Here is a 23,319-nt window from a genome sequence, read left to right on the forward strand (position 1 = left end):
AGCAAAACCTATATTTGTTTCCTTAGGAAAAAACATGCTTGTTATGCTTACTCTTATTACTCTTTTATCTATGCATATTAGGTTAATTAATTAGTAGCCCTTCAAATGAATAACTGTACTATATTGCCATTTCTAGATGAAACTGAAAGATCATTTTCATCCATACCCAGATATAGTCAGAAATATACCATCTAGTCAGAAATATACCATCTTGTATTCATTACCCTGTTTTTACAAACATAATTGGAGACAAAATTGTATTTGTTTGTGAGGGATTTTCTAATTAAAATTAGATACTATGCATTTTATTCTCATCATACAAGTACTACCAAATTTGGAGATATGTAGTAAGCATTATAAAATGTTTGAATAATTCAATCTATTAAATTTATTTTATTCTATAAATTCTTAATTGAAATGTCTTTAACATTTCTTATTTAGTGAGTCTGAATCCCATATTTTATGTCACTTGTGCTGCCACAGGCTTTATTTTCTACAAGACAACCTTATTTCTTAGGCCTAGGTTACACGGAAAAACTTTTAAAGACAGAGAGAGAAAAGACTCTATGTAACATTAAACAAATTAAAATTCAAGAACTATATCAACTAATAGAAAATATGCTTTATCATCAGAACATCTAAAAACATGCATGCCTTTCTTCATCAGGAACTTTATTCTTCCTCGGTATTGTGCCTGACAATATTCAAAGATAGCTGTGAAATAGACTCAGTCAGAGATGTATTCATAACACAAAGTTGGACTAAGTGAATTCAAAGTTGGACTAAGTGAACAGTGTCACTCATCCCATTACCATCCTTAGATTCTGCTTTGCTCTCTCACTTGCTACTATTCAGTGGGGTCGACCAGATGCCTGAGGAGCTCTAGCCTCATATTTAAGGGGAGGGTCTGTGTCCCTGTGAAGTAGATGGCACCTGATGGCAAGCACAGTACTTCTTTCATGAAATTTTTTGGAACTAGGCCACTACAGTGATGCTGACATGCTGATTTTGGATAATTCAAGTTGTTTGTATTGACAGAAATGCCACACAAAATATTTTCTCTGCATGCCCTACGGACATCCCTTTTCCACCCTGGAGAAGCTCACCTTTAAGTGGAAGACACAGTATATGTAAGGTAATAATTATTCTACAGTATATGCAAGGAAATAAATTATTCATAGTATTTTCACTATGTATCTTTAGGCACCCAGGGCAAGAAGAGACCAGCTCTACTTAGTGAAATTTGGCAGAAATCTGTGCATGATAGGCATGGCAACTGAGACTTAAAGGATAGGCAAGAGTTGACCAGGTGATAAAAAGAGAGTAAGAGAGGAGGTAAAAGGTAGGTAGTGGTGAGAAGGTATGCTCAAATGTATATATGAGATGTGTATAAATGAGATGTGCACTAAAGGGTAAAACAGTAGTGGAAAGGTTAATAAAGCATATTGGCAGGTCCCAACCTGGACTCTCTCTAGGCTGGAATCAGGAATTTGTGTTTTTAAGTATCATCTTTACCTAGCCCAATACACTCATGGGAACTACTGGGAAAGAACATAGGATGATGGTGTTTCAAGCTAGGTGGAGAGATCACCTACTTATAAAGAAGTATTAATTTTACTACGTTTCTTAATGTAATATCTTTGTCATATAAGAAATCTCCTTATATCTTTGTAAACTAAACTTTTTTAAGCATTTCAAATGTTCCAAGTCTTCAGCTATACTCTGTGCTGAACAAGATAATATTAAAACAAAATTCTTGTTTATTTCTCTTAAAATGATTCATATGAAACAAAAAATACATTGATTCATACATTGTTTTGTTTTTCTGCTTTTTCTCCCTTCTACTTCTCACCCAATTCTTAAGGCTTAAATAAAAACATGTTTTCAATGAGCAAATCTGTAAACAAAACTAAATTGTGTTCCTAAAGAGAAAACTGAAATGAGTACTTTGCAAATGGCAAGCATCATACATTGATATGCAGAAAATATATATATATTATCAATCTAAATATGTAGTTGCGACGTGGAGGGAAAGAACACCCCAATTATTCTTATTTTCACCATAAAATTGATTCAAAAGAAAAACAATGCATTTCACAGAGCCATGCCTCAGTCCCATATGCAATTCTGATCCTTAATAAGGGAGTACAGCCAAGCCTTTATGATAGACCATCTCCGCTACACAATCATCCTTGTCCCCGAAATAGAAGTTAAAAATCCTTCAAGGGCTTCCCTGGTGGCGCAGTGGTTGGGAGTCTGCCTGCCTATGCAGGGGACACAGGTTCGTGCCCCGGTCCGGGAGGATCCCACATGCCGCGGGGCGGCTGGGCCCGTGAGCCATGGCCGCTGAGCCTGCGCATCCGGAGCCTGTCCTCCGCAAGGGGAGAGGCCGCAACAGTGAGAGGCCCGCGTACCACAAAAAAAAAAGAAAATCCCTCAAATACAGTTTCTTTTTCATTATTATAAGTGTAAGGTTGAGAAAAAGAAGAAAATAGTAAGAACTGTACTAACATCAGGGCAAAATTTTGAGATATTCAAGTGTGCTTTAACAAATGAATAGTCTATACTGAGATTTCATGGACAATATGTTTGAGAAGGAAAAGTAAATTAGAAATGAGAAAGAAGACATTTCAAGAAAGATAACTTATTTTAATGACTGTTTCTCCTTTTTTTCCATGGGTTTTAAGATCACAAAATATCCTACTAAATTACTGAATTAGAAGAACTACACTGACACTCAGAGTGCTTGGTGTTTCTTTCTAACCCTTGAGGACGGAGAACTGGTCCATATGTATTATCTCCAATAGTACTTGCCAAAGCAGTGGGCACATAGCAGGCCCTCAACAAGCATAAGGCATTATGTTATTTTCTTTGAAAGAATATATGAAAGGCAAATGCATTTGCTTACTTTTACTCTTCATTCATCTGAACCCTGACTGTTTGCCCTGTCCCTCTGTTTTCATTGCAACTGTATGCTTGAACTCCTAATCATTTGTTCTCATATGCAAATTTTCCATGTTATATTTTAGCATATATCTAAATGCTGTGTAATTTGATGATGCTTATTTTCCAAGATTTCCCTGAATCTTCAGAAGCAGAAATGAGTAACAACTTACCAGTTGTGAAGAGAAGTTTTCTAGGATCCTGATAAAAAGGAAAAAAAAAAAATTGACTGAAAAATAAAACACTGATAACATAAAATTCTGCAATGAGTCTGAGAGAGATAAGAGCCATGTATTAGGTATGTAAGAGACTGTTCTCCCAATGGAAATAAGACGCAATTGAATTTCATAATGTTTTTACGGTATCACAGGAGATTATAATACATACAAAACCCAATTCCAAGAAGTTTAGCTATCTGAAAAAGGAAGAATATTGTATGAAGAGTCAGAAAGCCTAGGCTTTCATCTTCATGGCCAGTTATAAGCTATTATAAGTTAGTGGCAGTGGCCTGAAGCCCACCCTTTGACCATTTGGGGTCTCAATACCTTACCTATATTGTGGAAACGTTAATATATACTTTATCTACCACAATTGCCAAACTGCACCTAACGAGTGTCAAGACAGTGAGAAGCAAAAGTGATAAAATATGTAGGGGGGGTTGTACTGTGTAAATTCAGTACAGAGAATACTAACTGAGAACTAAAATGTTTCAAAGGCTACTGTAAAAATAAGTGATGATATTCAAATAAGGAAGACAGGTTCCTGCTACTCAGAAATATAACACATTAATATGGTTATTGTAATATTTCCTTTAAACTACATTCCTGTGGTATAATGGACTGAAGTCAACTCCCTTTCTGTCTTCTGGAAAACTTTAGATCAATTCCCAGTAGAATATGGATTAATTTTTCATCCTAAGGGTGCCTAATATTGCACAACTTCTGAATTTCTTTCCTCATGCCTCCATTGAATCTGGGGTCAGGCCAGGCTATATACAAAGGAGGAAGCCATTTATATGATACAGTTTTAGGGGTCTTGAACAAGGACCATTTGCCCAAGAATAGCTCCTCATCCAGTTTAGGTCAAATGAATTCTACCATTGATGTTAGAAACATGACTAAAGACTAATCTAGAGTAACCTAATACACAAAAAATTAGTAAAAATACAAGATGGGGTGAACAAAGTGGTAATACCAGAAATATGAATAAATAACTATGGAAACTCAGAAGATGGAACAATTAATATTGCCAGGGAATGAAGATGGAATAGAAGAAGAGTAAGAGACTGTTTCACAGGTGACAAGAGGAGGCCAACTGAGCTAGGCCGTCAGGAATGCACCACCATCACAAACTGGAGGATGGAGGGGGTCATTGGAGATGTGGAGAAGACAGGATGAAAGCACAGAGCAGAACAATAAGGTGCATGTCATAAACCCATCATTTCCAGAGACAATTCACAGAATATAACCGTTTATATATGTAATATATGTGTGTGTGAGTGTGTGTTTGTATATGTGTGTATTTTTTCATTTTCATCTAGTACATGGCCTGGTACCGTCTAGGTACCCAAAAATATTTATTACAAGAAAGAAGAGAGGGAGGGGAAAAAAGGGAAGATATGAAGGAAGAAAAGGAAGGAAGGAAGGGGGAAAAAGGGAAAATGTAAATCAAAATGAGTTAGCATTTTTCATCCATCAGATCAGCAACGTTTTTTTACAAACAAGTGAAGTGTAGAAATAAGCATTCTGATAAAATTGGTAGAGTGTATCAAGCGGTGAAGCTTTTTTGGAAGGTAATTTGTCCATCAAAACTAAAGATGTGCATAACTTTGAAACCCAAATTCTACTTCCATGAATCTGCCTAGCAGAAGTGTACAAAAAAATAAATTTATTGGCATGCAGTTCATGACAAAAACTCGGAATCAAGCTAAACATCTGTGAATAAGGAAAAGGCTAAAAATAAATTATGGTGTATTCATATGAAGAGGATGAGGTAGATGTATACTTTCTGATATAGCAAGCCACAATACATATATTTACAAATTGCTGAAGAATATATATCATAAAATACCACTCAAAATATCTTATAAGAAAACATAAAATCATTCACTGCGGTAGTTTTGGAAGAGAAGCTTTTGCTTTTCATTTACTTGGGAGTTTTAAAATATTTTCCATTGAGCCTATATCTCTCTTAAAGTGAAATAAATTTAATAACTAGAAATCTTAAAATGACTAAAATGTTGGAATATTAAGCAAAAGTATATTGTAATGAAATGATAAGATTATTGTAGTTATCGAAGACATGAATTTAGAAAGCAAAAGAGAGAAGCAAAGAAGGAAAAGGTAAAAAAGGAAACTGCATAGCGGGAGTAAGACACAAGTAACCCCATGTGATTTGGGCAGAGGAGGAGAGAGGAATGAGAGAAGTGATGGGAGACAGGGAGAGATGGAAGCTTTGCTGTGAAATCATTACATGGGAAGAGCTTCCACTGGCATGCTAGGGAGCTAGACTTTTCCATGGTTCTTAATGTTAGGCGCACTCTACAATCACTAGTGAGCTTTTTAAAAATATTAGTGCCTGGCCCTAACCCAGATCAATGAAATTACGTTGGTGTTTTAAAAAATACTGGTATAGTTATGGGATTTATCCAGGGCTGCTTGTTATTTTGGTTTCGTGATTTATGTCTACGCTTGTTTGTTGTTACTTTGACCTCTGTTTTGTTTTGGGAGGGAGGTCAAGCACATGGTCACAGCAGTATTAATCTAGAGAACTCTGGTGATATGTAAGGGGAAGATGGAGAACAATCCATTAAGTCAGTACCGCACTTAGCAGAACGGGGTGGGGTTCTGATCGCACGGGACCCTGAACATTTCGGTGTTGATGCAGTCTTGGCTTTGGGAATCAGAGGCAGCCTGAGGACACGATGAAAATGCCGAGCAACACACACCTAACTAGGGCTGTGCGTGTGTTGTTCATTGGTCCAGCCCAGCACCCTGTACATATAACTTCATTTCATGGGCAGCTTCACATGGAGAAAAGCACCCCTAAGTTAGATACTGCCCACTATAGAATTCAGCTCAAGGTCACCTACTATAAGGATTAAAAACAAAATAAAACAGAGTAAAGCATTAAAACTCAATAATATTTTTAAGTCAAATCAACTGATGGTCCAGGATCCTCAAATAGTCAACCTTCTTTTCTGCCTTTTTTCCCCCAAAGCACTGTATGAGTTACCGAAGGAGTTTTACCCTGTAATGGCACTATCAACAGTCTCCACTGAGCGACAGGAATTAGACAAAAGCGGTTGGGAGGCAGAAGGCAGACCTGAGTGGCAACTTTCTGAACATTGCAGAATATAAAAAGTAGACGCTCTCTGAACTTTCATTTTCGGCGGGAGAGACTGTGAAATAGTAATTACCTCTATTTCCTACTGAAAAGAATAAAACTCAACTTGACAAGTGCATTTTAAAAGCACTGAAAAGGAGCAGCAAGGTACAAATTTTCTGTGAAAATCACAGACCCTTACTAGTCATCTCACGACAAGTGAAAGGAAAATGAGAAGACAGAGACCACCCACCTCATCTCGGTATCTTGCTGCGTTCAGTTCAACAAAATCCTCATGGTAGTTCACTGAGAAGTTGAGGGCATTCACCAGGTGGGCGGCCACGTGCACACCTATAGAATCACACCAATCACTGGGATTTTCACATACGCTCTATAAGAGGGAGTCAGTTCCTCTCCTTAAGTAAACACAGGTCACAATTTGACAGCTTTGTATGCAATAAAATGTTCAATTAAAAGGGAAGTTTTAAAAGCACAAAGAATCTTAATTACAGACAGTTTTAGTATGAGAAATCATGTAAAGAAACAGAATTTTCAAAGGCTGGAATAAAATAACCCTGGTAAGTCAAGAGTTAGAAACACACATACACACACTGGCACACATGCACACACGTTATGTGTATAATAATATGGGAATTATTTGTTCATTTAAGCAGCTTCTGAATACAGTAATCCCCCCTTATTCACTGTTTCATTTTCTGCAGCTTTAGTGACCTGTGGTCAACTGTGGTCTGAAAACATTAAGTGGAAAATTCCAGAAATAAACAGTTTATGAGTTTTAAATTGCATGCTGTTCTGAGTGTAATAAAGTCTCCACCCATCCCATTCCATCCCACCCGGCATGTGAATCATCCCTCTGCCACGTACATCCTACCCGTTGGTCACTCAGTAACTGGCTTGGTTATCAGATCAACTTTCCGGGGTATTGCAGTGCTTGTGATCAAGTCGTCCTTGTTTTACTTAATAATGGCCCCAAACTACAAGAGTAGTGATACTGGCAATTCATTTATGCCAAAGGAAACCGTAAAGTGCTTCCTTTAAATGAAGAGGTGAAAGTTCTCGACTTAATAAGGAAAGGACAAAATTTCGTATGTTGAGGTTGCCAAGATCCTTAGCAATGAATCGTCTATCCGGGAAAGTGGAAGGAAAAAAGAAATTCGTGCTCACTTTGCTGTCACACCTCAAACTGCAACTCATGTTTAGTTAAGATGGAAAAGGCATTAAATTTGTACCATAAGATACTTTGAGAGAGACGAGGGACCAGGTTCATGTAACTTTTATTACAATTGTTATATTTTATCATTAGTAATTGTTGTTAATCTCTAAGTGTGCCTAATTTAGAAATTAAACTTTATCACAGGTATGTTTGTATAGGAAAAAACAGTATATAGGATTCAGTACTGTCCTCAGTTTTAAGCATCCACTGGGAGTCTTAGAAAGCATCTCCCCATGGATAAGGGGGAACCGCTGTACTTTAGATTTTCCACATCTTTCACTTCTCCCATAGCTCCAAACCTGTTATATATCTTGTGTACTTCACTGACACTCAACCTAAAATATAGGTCCATGAAAAGGCTTTTAACCAGTTAAGATTTTTCACAATCCACAGATTCAAGTCATAGTGTTTAAACCCAATAGCAAAAGTGTTGGCAACCACTTCATGGGACAAAAACTCAGGAGATGATGATCAGCATTTAATAACCTACCTACAAGGGCACAGTAATGAGTAGTCAACTGACTTAGAGATAAAAGTGTTAGGAAGTTATTAGAGACTTGAAGACAAATCCATTTCGGCATGGTCAGGGAAAAGAAAATTATCTTGAGAAGCCTGGACAAGAAAGAAGCTAATGACATTTTGCACAGAAATGTAATGCCCTCCTCCCTTCCCAGCCTTTCCTTGTAGGTGAAATAAAGTTAACATCAACAGCACATTGTAATGTATGGGAAAGAACAATATTTAATTAGCTAGAGAACCTGTTTTCTTGGCCACATTGCTTGCCTACTAATGCCTCAGTTTACTTCTCTGTAAAATGATGATGACAGAAATAAGAGACTTAATGAGATAAGTGAACCTACATTGCTTAGGAAACTATTACAATTTACACTGATATATGGAGTGCTGAGATTCAAAAGAAGACATGGCCTGGAAACTAGAAAATTCTATGACCCCTCCAACCTAACATACGACATGTACATAGGTAAGCCAAGAGTTCCAAATTACACACAAAGACAAATGAAAGTGAGAGAGAAGGGCTAGAATGCTAAATAACCTAAAAGTTATTTAAAGGATTAAATTCCTGCCAGTGACCAAATTAGAGGAGGGAAAAGGGTCCCATAAAAAATGGGCAGGGCTAGTGGGAAGCAGGGAGATCAGCTCAGTGCTTTGTGACCACCTAGAGGGGTGGGATAGGGAGGGTGGGAGGGAGACACAAGAGGGAGGGGGGATATGGGGATATATGTATATGTATAGCTGATTCACTTTGTTATACAGCAGAAACTAACGCAACATTGTAAAGCAATTTTACTCCAATAAAGATGTTAAAAAAAAAATGGACAGGAAACTGAAAGTGGGTTAACTAACAAGCAAGGACAGGGTTCCAAAGAAATAAACAAAGGGTGTCTAGGTGAGACTCAACTATGGCACAGATATAAAACATTATAGAAGCAAAACTGTCTGTGTCCTATAGCTTCAGCACTTCTAAAATCTATAGGAAAAAAACTCCATTTTAAGTGAAAGGTTTACATGTTCATTACATATTATATGGCTCAAAAGTGCAAGGGCATCCTTAGAGGAATTACCATTCTTTCTGAATTCTCCTGAAAAAAAGTCCTAGGTAACAGCTGTATGAGATACAGCCTTAAGGGATACATTCACCTCCTTAAAAGGCTTCTTAGGTTAAAAGACTTCAGGGCTTCTAATTTTAGGAAAGAGAAAGCATTGCACTTTGCATGGATTTCCCCATTTAATTCTCATAACAAAACAATGAGGTAGGCAGAATCATCTCTATTTTTTTTTTTTTGGCTGCAACTCTCGGCTTGCAGGATCCCAGTTCCCCAACCAGGGTTGGAACCCGGGCCCCCTGCAGTGGAAGCATGGACTCCTAACCACTGGACTGCCAGGGAATTCCCTCATCCCTATTTTACAGATAAGAAAACTAAGGTTAAGAAAGGTGACTTACCTAAAGTCAGACCCCTAGTGAGTGGCAGAAGGCAAACCCTCTGGAACACATACTCATTCATGGCAATACTCCACACTATCTGAGTCTTTCAGCTGTTCTCCAACTGAACAGAATATTTGGACACAACTCCCATTTAGAACAAATCAAGTTATGAATGTGCCAGCGTTTCCCGATCCTTTTCCATTTTGACCTTTCACTCTCTCTAGCTGTAATCCAACCCTAACCCTGGCCACACCCTTGGTCCTCATCATATCCTGGACTCTTAATCCATTCCTAGACTTGAGCTATACTGGAGTCTTCAGCCCATCCCTGAGCCTCTCCCCATCTCTCACTTCCAGGGTGGGAACTACGAGTGGGAAGATGTTCAGGGATAAAACACTGGGAAGATGCCTGTTTTAACAATACTTGGCAATTTTAGAAAAGCTTAAAGTTTAATGATTTCTTGGCAATAGCTATAGCAAAACACTTCTGATTCAAAATGGCCATACACAAATATCCAGATCAAATGTCCCAAGTATCAAAACACCTATGTCCTATCAAATAATGAACAGATGAAAATGTCAGGTGCTATGCCACTGAGATAATTTACCCCTGAGGTTGTAAATTATAATAACTAATTCTATCCTAAGAACTTCATAGGCATGTTCTTACTTTAGTCTTAAAACCGTGAGATAGGTGCTACTGTTGATCCATTTTACAGTTAACAACAAACTGAAGGTCAGAGAGATTATGTCACTTGGTAAGGCAGAAGGGCAGCTGGGGATAGATCCTACAAAATCTGTCTCCAGAGTACCTGTACTTAATACATTAATTAATTTCTGTTTCAAAAATTTGAAAAGTGTCATATAAACGCTCAGAATAAAAACTTATTTTAAAATGACTCTTAAAAACCACAAGATTCTCACTTCATATTTTAACTTGGAATTGAGAAGGATAAATTTCCACAAATTTTGACATTTGCTTTTCTGCCCAAGCGTTAATATCAAAGTAACACTTAACAAATATAATTTTGATAGAATCATATTCTGTGAATGCACATTTCACATTCTAATTTTCACACATTTAAGTTTCTATCATATCATTACTTTTAGAGGTTAAAACCTTTTAATTACTTTCTTCCAATCTTTCTAAATGAAATTACTTAGTTTTAGAAAATAATCATTACCAGCTTGGGGGCCAAACTTTGCACATTTATATATATATATATATATATATAAAACACACCCATTTTCTGTAGCATCACTAGATAAATCTTTTTAAATACACAGAAGAGAAAATTAAGTTATATAATAAGAAAACCATAAACAATAAAAATATCATTCATAAAATGTGCTATTCTAACATAATATTTAACATCTTTTGGTTTTCTCACCTGAGAAAATACAGATAGTCACACCACAGGTTGTATGGAATGTTCTGCTTTTATCCAACAATCTTCTGGTTCTCCTGCTTGGAACCTAAATTAAAAGCATTTAATATGATAAAAATGATGCAGCAAATAAGATATATGCATGAGTCTTTGTAAATACGGCAGAGGCTTATCAATTAAAAATTGGTGAGATGAAGTATGCTATATCTAGTCAATGGAACACTCAAATCATTAAAGAGAATGTGAGAAGGCTTATTATTGATATGGAAACATACACATGATATATTGTTAGGTAAAAAAAAGTTACAACACATAAACTAAACTATGATCCTGTATTGTTTAAAATGAATGACATTATGTATGTTAACATATCTGCAGGCATTTATCTCAAATAGTGGTTGTTCTGGCCGAGTAACATTTAGGAGAACCATCACTGTTTACTTTGCATATTTCTGGAATGTTTTAACTTTACAATATATACAATTTCCTTTTGTGGTCAAAAAATAAGATTATTTTTAAATAAAGCAATTTTATCTACAGGTTTAAATGCCTGCTTGATCTTACACAAAAATAAAATGTCAAGCATCTTTGAGTACCTATGTTTCACACTGGGGGATAATTCTTTAAGACTTATTAAATACTGAGAGACTTATGTGGGCACTTTTCATTTCCTGCCATTTATCTTCTCTTTCTTCACACCAAGCCAATGGCCAGCCACAGGGATCAAAACCTAGCATTTCGCAATAGTTGGCAACCTACAGAAAGAGTTATTTCCACAAATTACTGCATTAAAAGCAAAGAGTTTCTAAATATAATTATGTGAAAAGGTTGAGAAGTTTTACCACAGTAAATCCACTCACATGAACTTCACAGAACATCAAAATGACCTCATGTTAACAACTCCTTTTAAAATATCAGTATCGATCCAGCAGTGCCTAACTATCTTACTGAAGACAGGAATAAACACACATATATCACACAAACACACACACACACACACACACACACGAGGATAAGAGAAAACAAAAAACAATTTCAGATGAATTTTAACTTTCAAAGGGCTTTTCTGTTTTCTTAAATCCTTTGTTTTATACTAAATATCATATATGACATCACATCTTAATCAAGAAATCTATTTCAAGCCTTTTACATAGCACAAAACAGGTATGTGTTTTAAGAAACTAACACCAATACCAGCAGTCATCCTGTATATTAATCAAAGTCCACACAGCTCTAGTTTGCTCACTTGAATTTAATTAAATGAACTACAAGCTCTCAGTGAAGAATGAGAAGGAGCTCAGAACTGGGGCTGATCTCAGCTATACCATTCACTAGTCTCAGGGTCATGGTCAAGTTACTTAAACTCCCTAGGCTTCAGTTTCTTCATCTGCAGTACCCACAGAATCATGTGAGGATTCACAAGTATTCAATATATGTGAATTTTATATATGTTAGCACAGTGCCTGATACTCTGTTATCCTCTGCCCTTACCTACTGTTGTAGAATAGCTCACTGATCACCTTGACATGCGACGTGGTCTTTACTATCATCTTTGAAGAAATCACTCCAGCAGAAAGTCAGACCATGCAAACTAAGTAGGACTAACGTGCCACTTTTACACTTGATTTCTATGCTGGAATCAGTGACGGATTTTTTTTCTTACCTTCTGGGATCCTCGAAGGTAAGCCAGGAGCATCCGGCACATGGGTAAGAGGATAAGGCTGCAGTTGAGGTTAAGAACTGATGCGGAGGCTCTGCTTAGACACAATCCTAGCTGAACAAATAAGGCAAGGGGCAAAACACAGTCAAGGACAAAAGTAAACTACAAGCATGCTGCAGACCTCACCCGGCAGGACTGTGGCAGGTGCCAACTCCTTCAAGAGACCTGAATAACCCTCCACTTTCTCTCTCACCAAAAGAGAAACCGGTCTCTTTCTGCTCCGCACTGCCATAAAACTTAGCCTCCTCTCATTTCTACTAGTGTTCCAATCACCTCACTACATTGTTTCAGTGCAAGGTCAATTTCTTATTGTACCCATCCTGGACTGTTCTGGGTGTTAAGAGCCCTAGAGAGCTTCAGTAGATTCTGTACCTCCACACAGGTGCAGTGTTGAATCCTTTGTTCACTGGTAGGGTACCAAGAATTTAAAACAAAGCTTTTTCATTTGTGTTCTCTCTAGAACACTCCGAGCCTCCCCACAACTCCCTTCCACACCAGCAGCCGCCTTTAAGCTCTTCACCTTACTGACTCTACCCATCTTTCAGGGTTCATCTTAAGCACTCCTCCTCTAAAGTTCTCCCCTGACCCATAAAGGTGTGGTACATATATACAATGGAATATTACTCAGCCATAAAAAATGAAATCATGCCATTTGTATCAACGTGGATGGACCTAGATATTATCACACTAAGTGAAGTAAGTCAGAAGGAGAAAGACAAATACCCTATGGTATCACTTATATGTGGAATCTAAAATATGACACAAATGAAATTATCTACGAAACAGAAATGGACTCACAGACAGAAAACAGACTTGTGGTTGCCAAGGCAGAGAGGAGTGGGCGAGGGATGGATTGGGAGTTTGGGACTTGCAGATGCAAACTATTATATGTAGAATGGATAAACAACAAGGTCCTACTGTATAGCCCCGGGAACTATATACAGTATCCTGTAATAAAAAATAATGGAAAGGAAGATGAAAAAGAATACATGTATATGTATAACATATATGCATAACGGAATCATTTTGCTATACAGAAGAAATTAACACATTGTAAATCAACTAACAAAATAAATTTAAAAGTTCTTCCCCAAACCAAAACCAAGAGAGATCCCAGATCAGCTGTGCCTCATACCAAGCTGATCATAATCACATTGTACAACATATTTTTCAAAGAATCAGTCCCCTTGGTATGATCCAATATTTTTGGCAACTAATTTTAAATCAAATTCTTGCTAGATTGACATCTACTGTTGTCTGGTACTAGCCACATTCTTCATATGATGAATGTATCACACGAAAACAAGAGATGGGGTCATATCTGTGCACTTGTCCTAAAATAAACACAAAACTACTTTATGTTAAGGATATCAACTAAGAAACTGGTGTAAGTCAGATGCTTTTCTTATCTTGAAATTGTTTATGTCCCTGAGATTCCCAGCTTAACTCTTGGCAAAATAGCAACTCTGTTACACAGTGTTTATTGTCAGCATACAAACTATTATTCCTGAAAGGGAGATGGAGTAATAAGTCATGTCAGGAAAGCCATAATTTTCATTGAGTTATATAAAAAGTAATTGATATTTCCAGTTAGACTATTTCTACACCACGAATTTGAACACCTCAGGGACACAGTTCAATGAGTATACCAGTCAGTGGACAAGTAGAAATAATCCTCACTGGACTATCTAAAAAAATGTTAAGTATAATTTTCTCACCTCAATGAGCAAAAGTAATATCATTTCAAAGTGATAGGTTTTGTTGTTTAGGCCTCCAGAGAAGGAATAATTATATCTTTTTGATATGGCATCTGCGTGTAACAAGAAAATTTTAGCTCCAGGGATTTTGGATAATAATTTTATTTGTAATTTTAATGTACTAGGACAATAACTCACTTAAAATATATCAGCTAAATTCTACCATATACGTTCAGGGCTTAAGAGCTACAAATAAATAATCCAAATTATCTTTGCAGTTTAGTGCTTTAAAGAGCATTCTTATATTTTTGCATTTTCTAACCATTTATTGCACGGCTGGAAGTGTTTTATTGCTGTGTTTACATTAACTCATACAGTAATTTAATTCAAAGTGGCTTTAAGTGTCCTGTTAGGATGAATGGAGTTTATTTTGGCATTCCACTTCTTCCTTATGATGCTGCAACATCTAACTGGAAATTCTACCCAGGACTCATTTCTTCATATATATTTATTCCTGAATATATTTAGCTCTTTCAACCAAGATGAAAAATTCTTTTTATTAGGTTATCAGAGTACAAAACTCCCTCATTCAGAAGCAGTCAAGAGGGTAAGGAAATGGAGACAGATCTCAGTTAAGTGACACAATCATAGGAAACCATTTTATCTACTTACTAGATGGGTAATAGTCTACAGCTAAGATTTGTTTTATTTAGTCATTATTAATTCATGACCTTCATAAGAATCAGCTACTTCAAATGTTCACTAAAAAGAAATGACTGCCTATGTTATGTGCCCAGCCCATTCTATGTGGATGATGTGTTCTACCATTCCTAGAGAGCTCAACCTGCTACTCTAGTTTTCAAATCTCATTCAGGTTAGTTATCACTAGATGGCAGCGTTACTTTCACCTCTTACCTGTGAAGGTCTCAAACATGATTAACTGAAAATTCCAAGAGTAATTTTTTAAGCTATAAGTCTATTTTAGATGAATATGTATAAATAATACACAGTTTGGTCCTTGCTATGGACTGAAGGTTTGCGTTCCCCCAAATTCACACGTTGAAACCCTAACGTGATGGTATTTGGAGGTGGCGCCTTTGGGAGGTAATTAGCTTAAGATAAGATCATAAGAGTAGAGCTCCATGATGGGATTAGCACCCTTATTAAGAAGAGGAAGAGACCAGAGCTCGCTCTGTCTCCTCCACATGAGGATACAGCAAGAAGGCAGCCATCTGCAAACCAGGAAAAGGGCTCTCAACAGACACCAACTCTGCTGGCACCTAGATTTTGGACTTCCCAGCCTCCAAAACCAAAAGAAATAAATGTTTGTTGTTTAAGCCACCCAGTCTATGGTATTTTGTTGTAGCAGCCTGAACGAAGCCAGTCCTATAAGAAAGTATGCCATTTAAAGCAAGTTATAAAAGAATGTAATATCTGGGTATAACAAGTGCATGGTCATTTTCTTAAAATCTCAAACATTTTTTTTTTAATATTAAATCTGTTACCTAATAACTATTCTTCTTGGGCTAGTTAACTGTCCTTATCCGTAAAGTTGAGGGGAATAAAATTTTCTTATCCATAAAATTAATATAATATAATATGATATGATATAATAATCCTAGCTTGCAAGACTTTTGTGAAAAGTAAAACTGGTCTAAAAAATGCAAGCACTATATAAAATTAATTTATTGATTACGGTCACTGTATCACATCCTTTCTCTAAATGGTCTCTTCTGTGCTTCCATAGTAAGTGTTATCTATTCCACTTACATTATTCATTCAAGATATATTTATTATGATATGCACATATCACAAGGCACCAGGAGTTCAATAGTGAACTAAAAACAAAAAATGCCTTCTTCCTTAGGATGTTATATTTTAGTAGGGGAAACAGATATTAATCAAATAGCTACATAATCAAATGTAAATTGTAACCAATACACAGTGACCAATGCTGTGAATGAGAAATACAGAGTATGAGCATGGCTAACAGGAAATGCAATCTAAATAGGAAGGTCAGGAAGGCTTCCTTGATAAGTGAAAAGTGAACTGAGATCTGGAGGGTGAGCAGAAGTCATCTAGGAATGAGAAGGACATTTGTGCAGAAAAAAACAGCATGAGAATGGATGTGTGGCAAATGGGAGCCTGGTGTATACACGAGAAATTAATAGTAGGCCAATATGGCTGGATTGGAAGTGGAGGAGAGTACAACATAAAACCGGAAAAGCAGGTAGGGCTAGACCTTGATGGACTTGGTAGGTCATATTAAGAATGTTCATCTTTATCCTAAAGTCAATGCAGAGCACTGTGTTTTGAGTAGGGAGGTGGTAAGAAGCGATTAGTATTTGGTAATGATAACTCTGAACGAAGTGTGGAGAACAAGTTGGAAGGACATAATTGGGGCAATGACAATACTTTGTGTAGTTAATCATCACAGAAGTGAAATTTTGTTTGAGACAGGGACTACATTTTATGGTAATTATATCTGAGCCTTACATATAGAAGGGATTCAGTTTCAACTAAATATTTATTTATCAGTAAATTTATTTTGCTAAGTAATTTCCTAAAACATATACATCTAAGATTGGAGAACTAAAAGGGTCTAACCCACATCCCACCGTCCACCCAGTGACTAACCTCCTCTATAACAGCCCTGACCAAAGGTAACCCACCCTCTGCTGAATGTGTCCAGAGACAGCAGACTGTTCTACTGTCAAGAACTTCTATTTTGTTTTCTTACACTTACATGAAATCCGTGTCTCTGTAACTTCTACCCACCAGGCTACTCTGGATAACAATATTCCTAAATAGACATTAAAAAACTGAAGGTAAAAGTAGGATGGTTTCCTAGCTCAATCTTGTTTCCTTCAGGCTGAACACAATTCTTTAGGCCTCTAAAATTCTTGATATACATTTAAGACTCCCACATCATCTCAGTGACCTTTCCCCATTCACCAGAATTCAGTATTTACGATCGTGCTCTCCCTCACCAAGGACACCGTCCAAGGCCTGCTGATCCTAAGACAGTGTTATATTGTGGGGCAACCATGCGGCATAATGGCTCATCTTGTGTTTGCAACAATTTTCTCACATGACTTGCTATCAAGCAACAAAGAAAGAGAGGTGTGAGAGAGCAGGTACATAAATGTAAGAATTTATTGGTGTCAGCCCATTATGTTATACTGGGTGTGAATGCCGTATTTTGATACTTTTCCTTCCCAATTTTACCTTAGCTGAATATTTTACAAATTCACGTTTCCTCATCTTCATCCAAGTTCTTGACAAAGCTATTAAATTGTAACAAAATTCTTTTGAAATAGTTGACTCTAGAAAGGACTTGAAAACTACTTTTTCTGGTAAATTAACTTTCAAATGAACATTTTGCTCTCAACTCAGTAATTTTAGGGCAATATAAAATGACATTCTACATGTAAATATCTATGCAAAACTGGTGTTCAACGGGATTTGAAAAGGCCAGAGTAGTATTAATAGTAAGCTTTAATAATTGGTCCGTTTTCTAGCTACTTCTTGGTGGGTCAACAATTAGTCATTTCCAGGAAAAAATTAAAATAAATGTTATCATAGAGGTTTATTAAAGATTTTATATTGCGATTTGGCATTTTGCGTTTGTCAAAAAGTATGTAAATTTGTATTCATTAAGGTCAATTTTATGGACTCTTTTCCTCCAAGGAAATATTTTTAATCAAACCAAATGAAGCCAATTCAACACCTAATTCTTACATATTTTATAATCATAGAACTTAGCTCTTTCATGAGGCCTTGCATATCATCCAGGCCAACCATTTTGCCTCTATTTGCACTGTTAGTTCGTAAAGACACAAAGGACTAGAACCCAGGCCTCCATTTATCCTTTTGCTGTTACTTCCCTGAGAACAGAACAGGACAGGTCACTCTCCAAACAAGAGATGTGAATTCAGATGCCTTATGTAACTCTTTCCAAACCATAATACTTTCTTACTCTTTCAGTTGCTTAGCCTCTTATCCAACCAGTAGGTTTTCCTGTCATTTTGTGTAAATCTTTACCTAAGATTTCCATAATCTAACTACACATTGAATTCACTTGATGGACTATTTAAAAATAAACATATCTCTGTTGTACTTCCTGAAATTCTGATTCCTTAGATCTGGAGTGGGGCCCTCAGGAGGTACAAGCAGGCTTGGCCATCACTGTTTTAGAATCCACTTTGAAGTCAGACAAACCTGGATTTTAAGCACTTCTATTAGTTGTGCGGCCTTAGGTAATTTTCTTACCCTTTCTGTCTCATTTTCCTCATCTATAAAATGAAAATAATCACCCCAAAGGGTAATGGTATTAAATGAATATATATATACTAAGTGTAGTACTCAGCATATAGTAAGAAGTAAATAGAAGCTATCATCCTGGTCCCTGGCCATCCACAAATTAGGTCTAGTTACAGAATGTAAATGCTCTTATGGCATAGTTTCCTGGAAATCACTCTTTCCAAGCCTGTCTTTTCATCCTCACCTCTCGTTATAGTTGGAGCTATGGGAGCTGAGCTTTATTCCACTCAACTGTATCTAAAGAAGACAGAGAGAGCTCTAGGTAACTAGTAGGTGTGCAATAAGTATATGGTGGATGAGGAATGAGTGTGCCTCTGAGAGGATCCTTCAATGCCCTCATTTTGGAAATAAAGGAAAAAAGAATCAAAACCAAAAGCGATTACCCAAGAGATCTGGTTCACATCCAGGACCAGAGCACAGGACCTGCTCTTTCCTGCACACCACATCTCCCAGGATATCAACTCTACCTCCACGCCCCCAGCACCCACCCTTCTAGAGACTGGGATCAACTGTATGGAACTGAGCAACACCCAGTTTGAAGGAAACCCTCAGGGACACTCTAGCTCTGTGATAAGACTGGATAAGTCACCTAGTCCAAACTTCTTTTCAACCCACCTTGTATTAGAAGCCTGTAAATAAGCCAAATTGATGATGCCATAAGGCCAGTCAGCTATACTTTCTATTCTATGACTCAGTTCAGCTCCTGGATGCATTATCCAGACCAGCTCTTCCAAGCTTTCCCTGCATATCTCAGTTGCCGACCCACAGCTCATGCTGTGGCCATTCCTTCGCTTTGTGGTGGCTTTCCACCTCTTCCACTCACTTCCATGCTAACTACCAGATGAACTCTTTATTATTCTTCAAGTCTCAGCCCGGGGTCATTTTCTCTCTTAGGCCTTGCTAGGGCCACATCCCCGACAGTATCCTCATTTACACCTCCAAATTTTTCCCTTTTTCAAATATCCTGAAAAATTTGGAGCATCTTTCTCAAAGCTTCCCTCCTGCCTCTCACCATACCTCCTCTGGAACACTTAACCCACTATATTGTAATGGTTTACCTATTTATCATATCCTTATCTCCCCCACAAAGCCAGCAAGTGGCAGCATAGTAAGTGGACAAGCCCAAACTGCCTCTTACCCTTGGGAACCTCAAAAACACATGGTCAATACTAAAGAAAATTATTTCAAAAAAAAACTCCTTGGGGAAAATATTCCTTTAGCAGTGAAAGCCAAAGAAAGTGGTCATGAGGCAAATACAGGAGCAAGAAGAGACAGCCCTGGCCTTCCCTGGTGGTGCAGTGGTTGAGAGTCCGCCTGCTGATGCAGGAGACACGGGTTCGTGCCCCGGGCCGGGAAGATCCCACATGCTGCGGAGCGGCTGGGCCCGTGAGCCATGGCCGCTGAGCCTGCGCGTCCAGAGCCTGTGCTCCACAACCGGAGAGGCCGCAACAGTGAGAGGCCCGCGTACCACAAAAAAAAAAAAGAAGAGAGAACCCCATAAAGTAGTCTATATGAGTTCCAAGGCAATGGTAGGAATTTTTTAATTGTCTTTATAGTAACCAAAAGGGTTCATGGCAGAAAATCAGAACAATTTATTTTTCCTCTATCTATAAATCAAAACTGTGGTTCTAATTTAAATGTTTAGTTTGTACCATTAATATATTATGATAAGGATATGAATATAGAATATGATGAGCATTCCATGGGGGCAAGATTGCACTTAAGAATAAAAAAACGACATTTCAACGAAGGGCTACTTCAAAAGTGGATTACCTAACTATTTTGATAAGGTTTCGTGCGGAAACAATAATGAATAACATGTCATGAGCAACCAGAAAGTCGTTAATAGTAATTGGAGTAATTATTTTTTAACATAATCCCAATATAGACTACCAATTCAGTGCTCTTGGGGTACATCCAACAGCTCAAGAATGTCCCTTCATGCCATAATAAAAAACTGTAATTCATTCCAAATGATCCTAGCTGGTTTCCGTCAACTAACTGCCCTGGAGACTTTTAACTATGATGTAATTTTTGACTCAAGTTGACCTTTCTTCCCATCTATAAACTGTTTTTTTTTTTTAAAAAAAACAGTGTCTCTAAAAGAAGCTATCAGTTCCAAAGAAGGAAGCTGGGGGAAAAATTTTTTCCATATAGCTCAAGGGACCACCAAAAGTCGAGTGTCCATCCTGACACTTTATCCAGATATCCTTATGCTTAACTCAAATCTTCCCTTTTATATGTCATCATCCTTCATTCTACCTTTTCTAGAAATGAACTTTCTTTCATTTTCAGTGGGAATGTGGTCTTTTCTTAGACATCTATTATGAATTGGAAGGAAATGTAGCTATTACAGAGAGAGATGAAAGCAAGATGGATAGATGGTATAGTTCTGTCCTGATTTCGTCTACCGTGTCTTTCCTGTACCAAAAGCCCAGAGAGCAGAAGAGATTCACTTCTAGACTATGTGTCTGTCTGGAAAAGTTAAACTTCAACATAAATGGCAGTCAGAACTGCATATGAACACGTTCATGGGTTTCTAAAGGCAATGCTGTCTACTGAACAGTCACCAGATTAAAAGGTATGAAATTCTTACCACAGTTGACACCTGTGACCTCTACCAAGGTCACTTGTCTCCAAAACCTAGCACTGAAAAATTTAACAGAACAGTAATAAAAATGTCCTCTACTTTCCCTCATGGAATTGTTCTAAAAGGTAAAAACATATAAAGTAAAAATTATCTGACCTCTTTAGCTGACAAACATTATTAAAATGGAATTTTAAAAATTCATCTATGACATCCCTGTGGATATTCACACCTATCCCTTTTCTCTACTCCTTTCTAAGGCCCAACAACAAGGGCCTCAAGAGTTACAGAGCATTTGATTGCACGTCATTGTTACATTTTCCTCCTCCTACAGAAATGATCCATGCACAGGGGAAAGCACTGAGGAGTGAAATGTATTTTGCAGAGATTGGTTGGCTAAAAAGCTGAGAAAGGCCTTGTTTCTCCTACATCACAGGTCCAGCATATCTGATCACAATTACTGAGTATTTAGCCACCTCTAAGCTACTCTTCATCAGAAACAATCATTCTTGTATCTTTCTTCTTCATCTTCACACCACTTTCAATTTCTCAATATTCCTCCTAAAATTTGGAAGCCAAAACAGATATACTAGTAACCTGAGCATATGGAGTAATTTTTGGAAGGAAACAATACTCATAGCAATAGTACCCATTCACTTGGTTAGAATTTTAATCAGAATATCCATAATGACATGTATTAAAACTCATATATTGAATATAGGATATTCAAAATTAAGATTTTTCTTGCACGTCTGTCAAGCATAACCTACTTTTAAACATATCTATTTTATAACTGCCGAACTCAATCCTGTTAGTTAATAACATTTTTAATTGAAACTATAAAAGTGTCTTTAAGTTCTATCTTTGTCTTTGAAATACTAGCACTGTTAGCTAACTCAGCATCTTTCAACCATAACTTCCAAGTTTGAATCAAGTTCACTGTCTTCCAGTCTTTCTTTGAAGAAAAAAAATATATATGTATAAATATAAATATAAAGATATATATATATATATATATATATATATATATATATATATATATACACACACACTGTCTCCAAGAAGTTATCAATTCTAAGAGTAAGAACTCCAGATGCATTAAAATGGCCCAAATACCTAACAGAGTAGGTAAAGTAAAGATGGACTGGATGGATAGATCATTTGTTACAGACCATTTACTTAAACTTTCTGATACACACATATTTAAGTATTAGACACTTCTGACAAAGTCTTCAGTGTTTAATTGGTCAACTTACAGTGGCCATACTAGCTCATCTGCTGGTAGAACAATACATTAAATCAAATACAAGATGATATATTGGTATAAGAGAGATGTAAATAAAGTTTAACCTTTTTTCCCTAAAAAACTAACATTAAATAAGACCAAAATATCACATCTTGGACTTTCATAAAAAAGGAAAATAGCAAACCAAGGGTAAATTTCTAAGATACTCACTGCAGTACAATCTGTGATACAAAGAATAGAACTAAAAAGGCCAACAGTGAAGAAATATAAAACAAATTATCATACACATTATGGGATACTACGTAGCCATTAAAAATAAGATAAATTAAACTTGTGTAATGGAAATGAAATAATAATATCTGTGACATATTTTTGAATTAATAATATACATGCATATAAATGTTTATCTACATATACAGGCATAAATATAGATAGAGAAATTGACATAGATTTTATATATACAGTTGGTTATCTCTTAGAAGTGAAGTTTCTAATTCTGTGTCATCAGCATTCAATATAGAATGATACATGTCTTCACATTATTAAAAAAATTTGCCAAATAGGGCTTCCCTGGTGGCACAGTGGTTGAGAGTCTGCCTGCCGATGGAGGGAACACGGGTTCATGCCCTGGTCTGGGAAGATCCCACATGCCGCGGAGCGGCTGGGCCCGTGAGCCATGGCCGCTGAGCCTGCGTGTCCGGAGCCTATGCTCCGCAACGGGAGAGGCCACAGCAGTGAGAGGCCCGCGTACCACACACAAAAAAAAATTTGCCAAACAAATGGTGAAGAAAGCAAACAGGGGCCTTGCACAGACCCATGAAGACAGTGTGCTGTGAACTGAGGTACATGTTTAAACACTCTGTACCTAACATCAGAAACATAGTTTTCTAACTCCTTTGTTTTTACAGAGAGG

At 37.0% G+C, this 23,319-nt stretch overlaps 1 protein-coding gene across 8 annotated transcripts in view; it reads right to left on the reverse strand.

Annotated features, from left to right (window-relative positions):
• NOX4 (NADPH oxidase 4) overlaps positions 1–23,319 on the reverse strand; it is a 154,411-nt gene that overhangs the window by 110,348 nt on the left and 20,744 nt on the right. For 4 of the 8 annotated variants that reach the window (XM_067750663.1, XM_067750661.1, XM_067750667.1 and 1 more), the window contains exons 3-6: positions 12,497–12,607; positions 10,837–10,921; positions 6,521–6,618; positions 3,117–3,144 (exon numbers count right to left, since the gene is read on the reverse strand). In XM_067750663.1, the coding sequence (XP_067606764.1) occupies positions 3,117–3,144; positions 6,521–6,618; positions 10,837–10,921; positions 12,497–12,607 (322 nt within the window). The remainder of the gene's footprint in view (positions 1–3,116; positions 3,145–6,520; positions 6,619–10,836; positions 10,922–12,496; positions 12,608–23,319) is intronic. The other 4 variants (XM_067750666.1, XM_067750665.1, XM_067750660.1 and 1 more) reach the window with 2 other exon arrangements.

This window comes from Pseudorca crassidens, chromosome 9, assembly GCF_039906515.1.
Source record: "Pseudorca crassidens isolate mPseCra1 chromosome 9, mPseCra1.hap1, whole genome shotgun sequence".
Taxonomy (NCBI): domain Eukaryota; kingdom Metazoa; phylum Chordata; class Mammalia; order Artiodactyla; family Delphinidae; genus Pseudorca; species Pseudorca crassidens.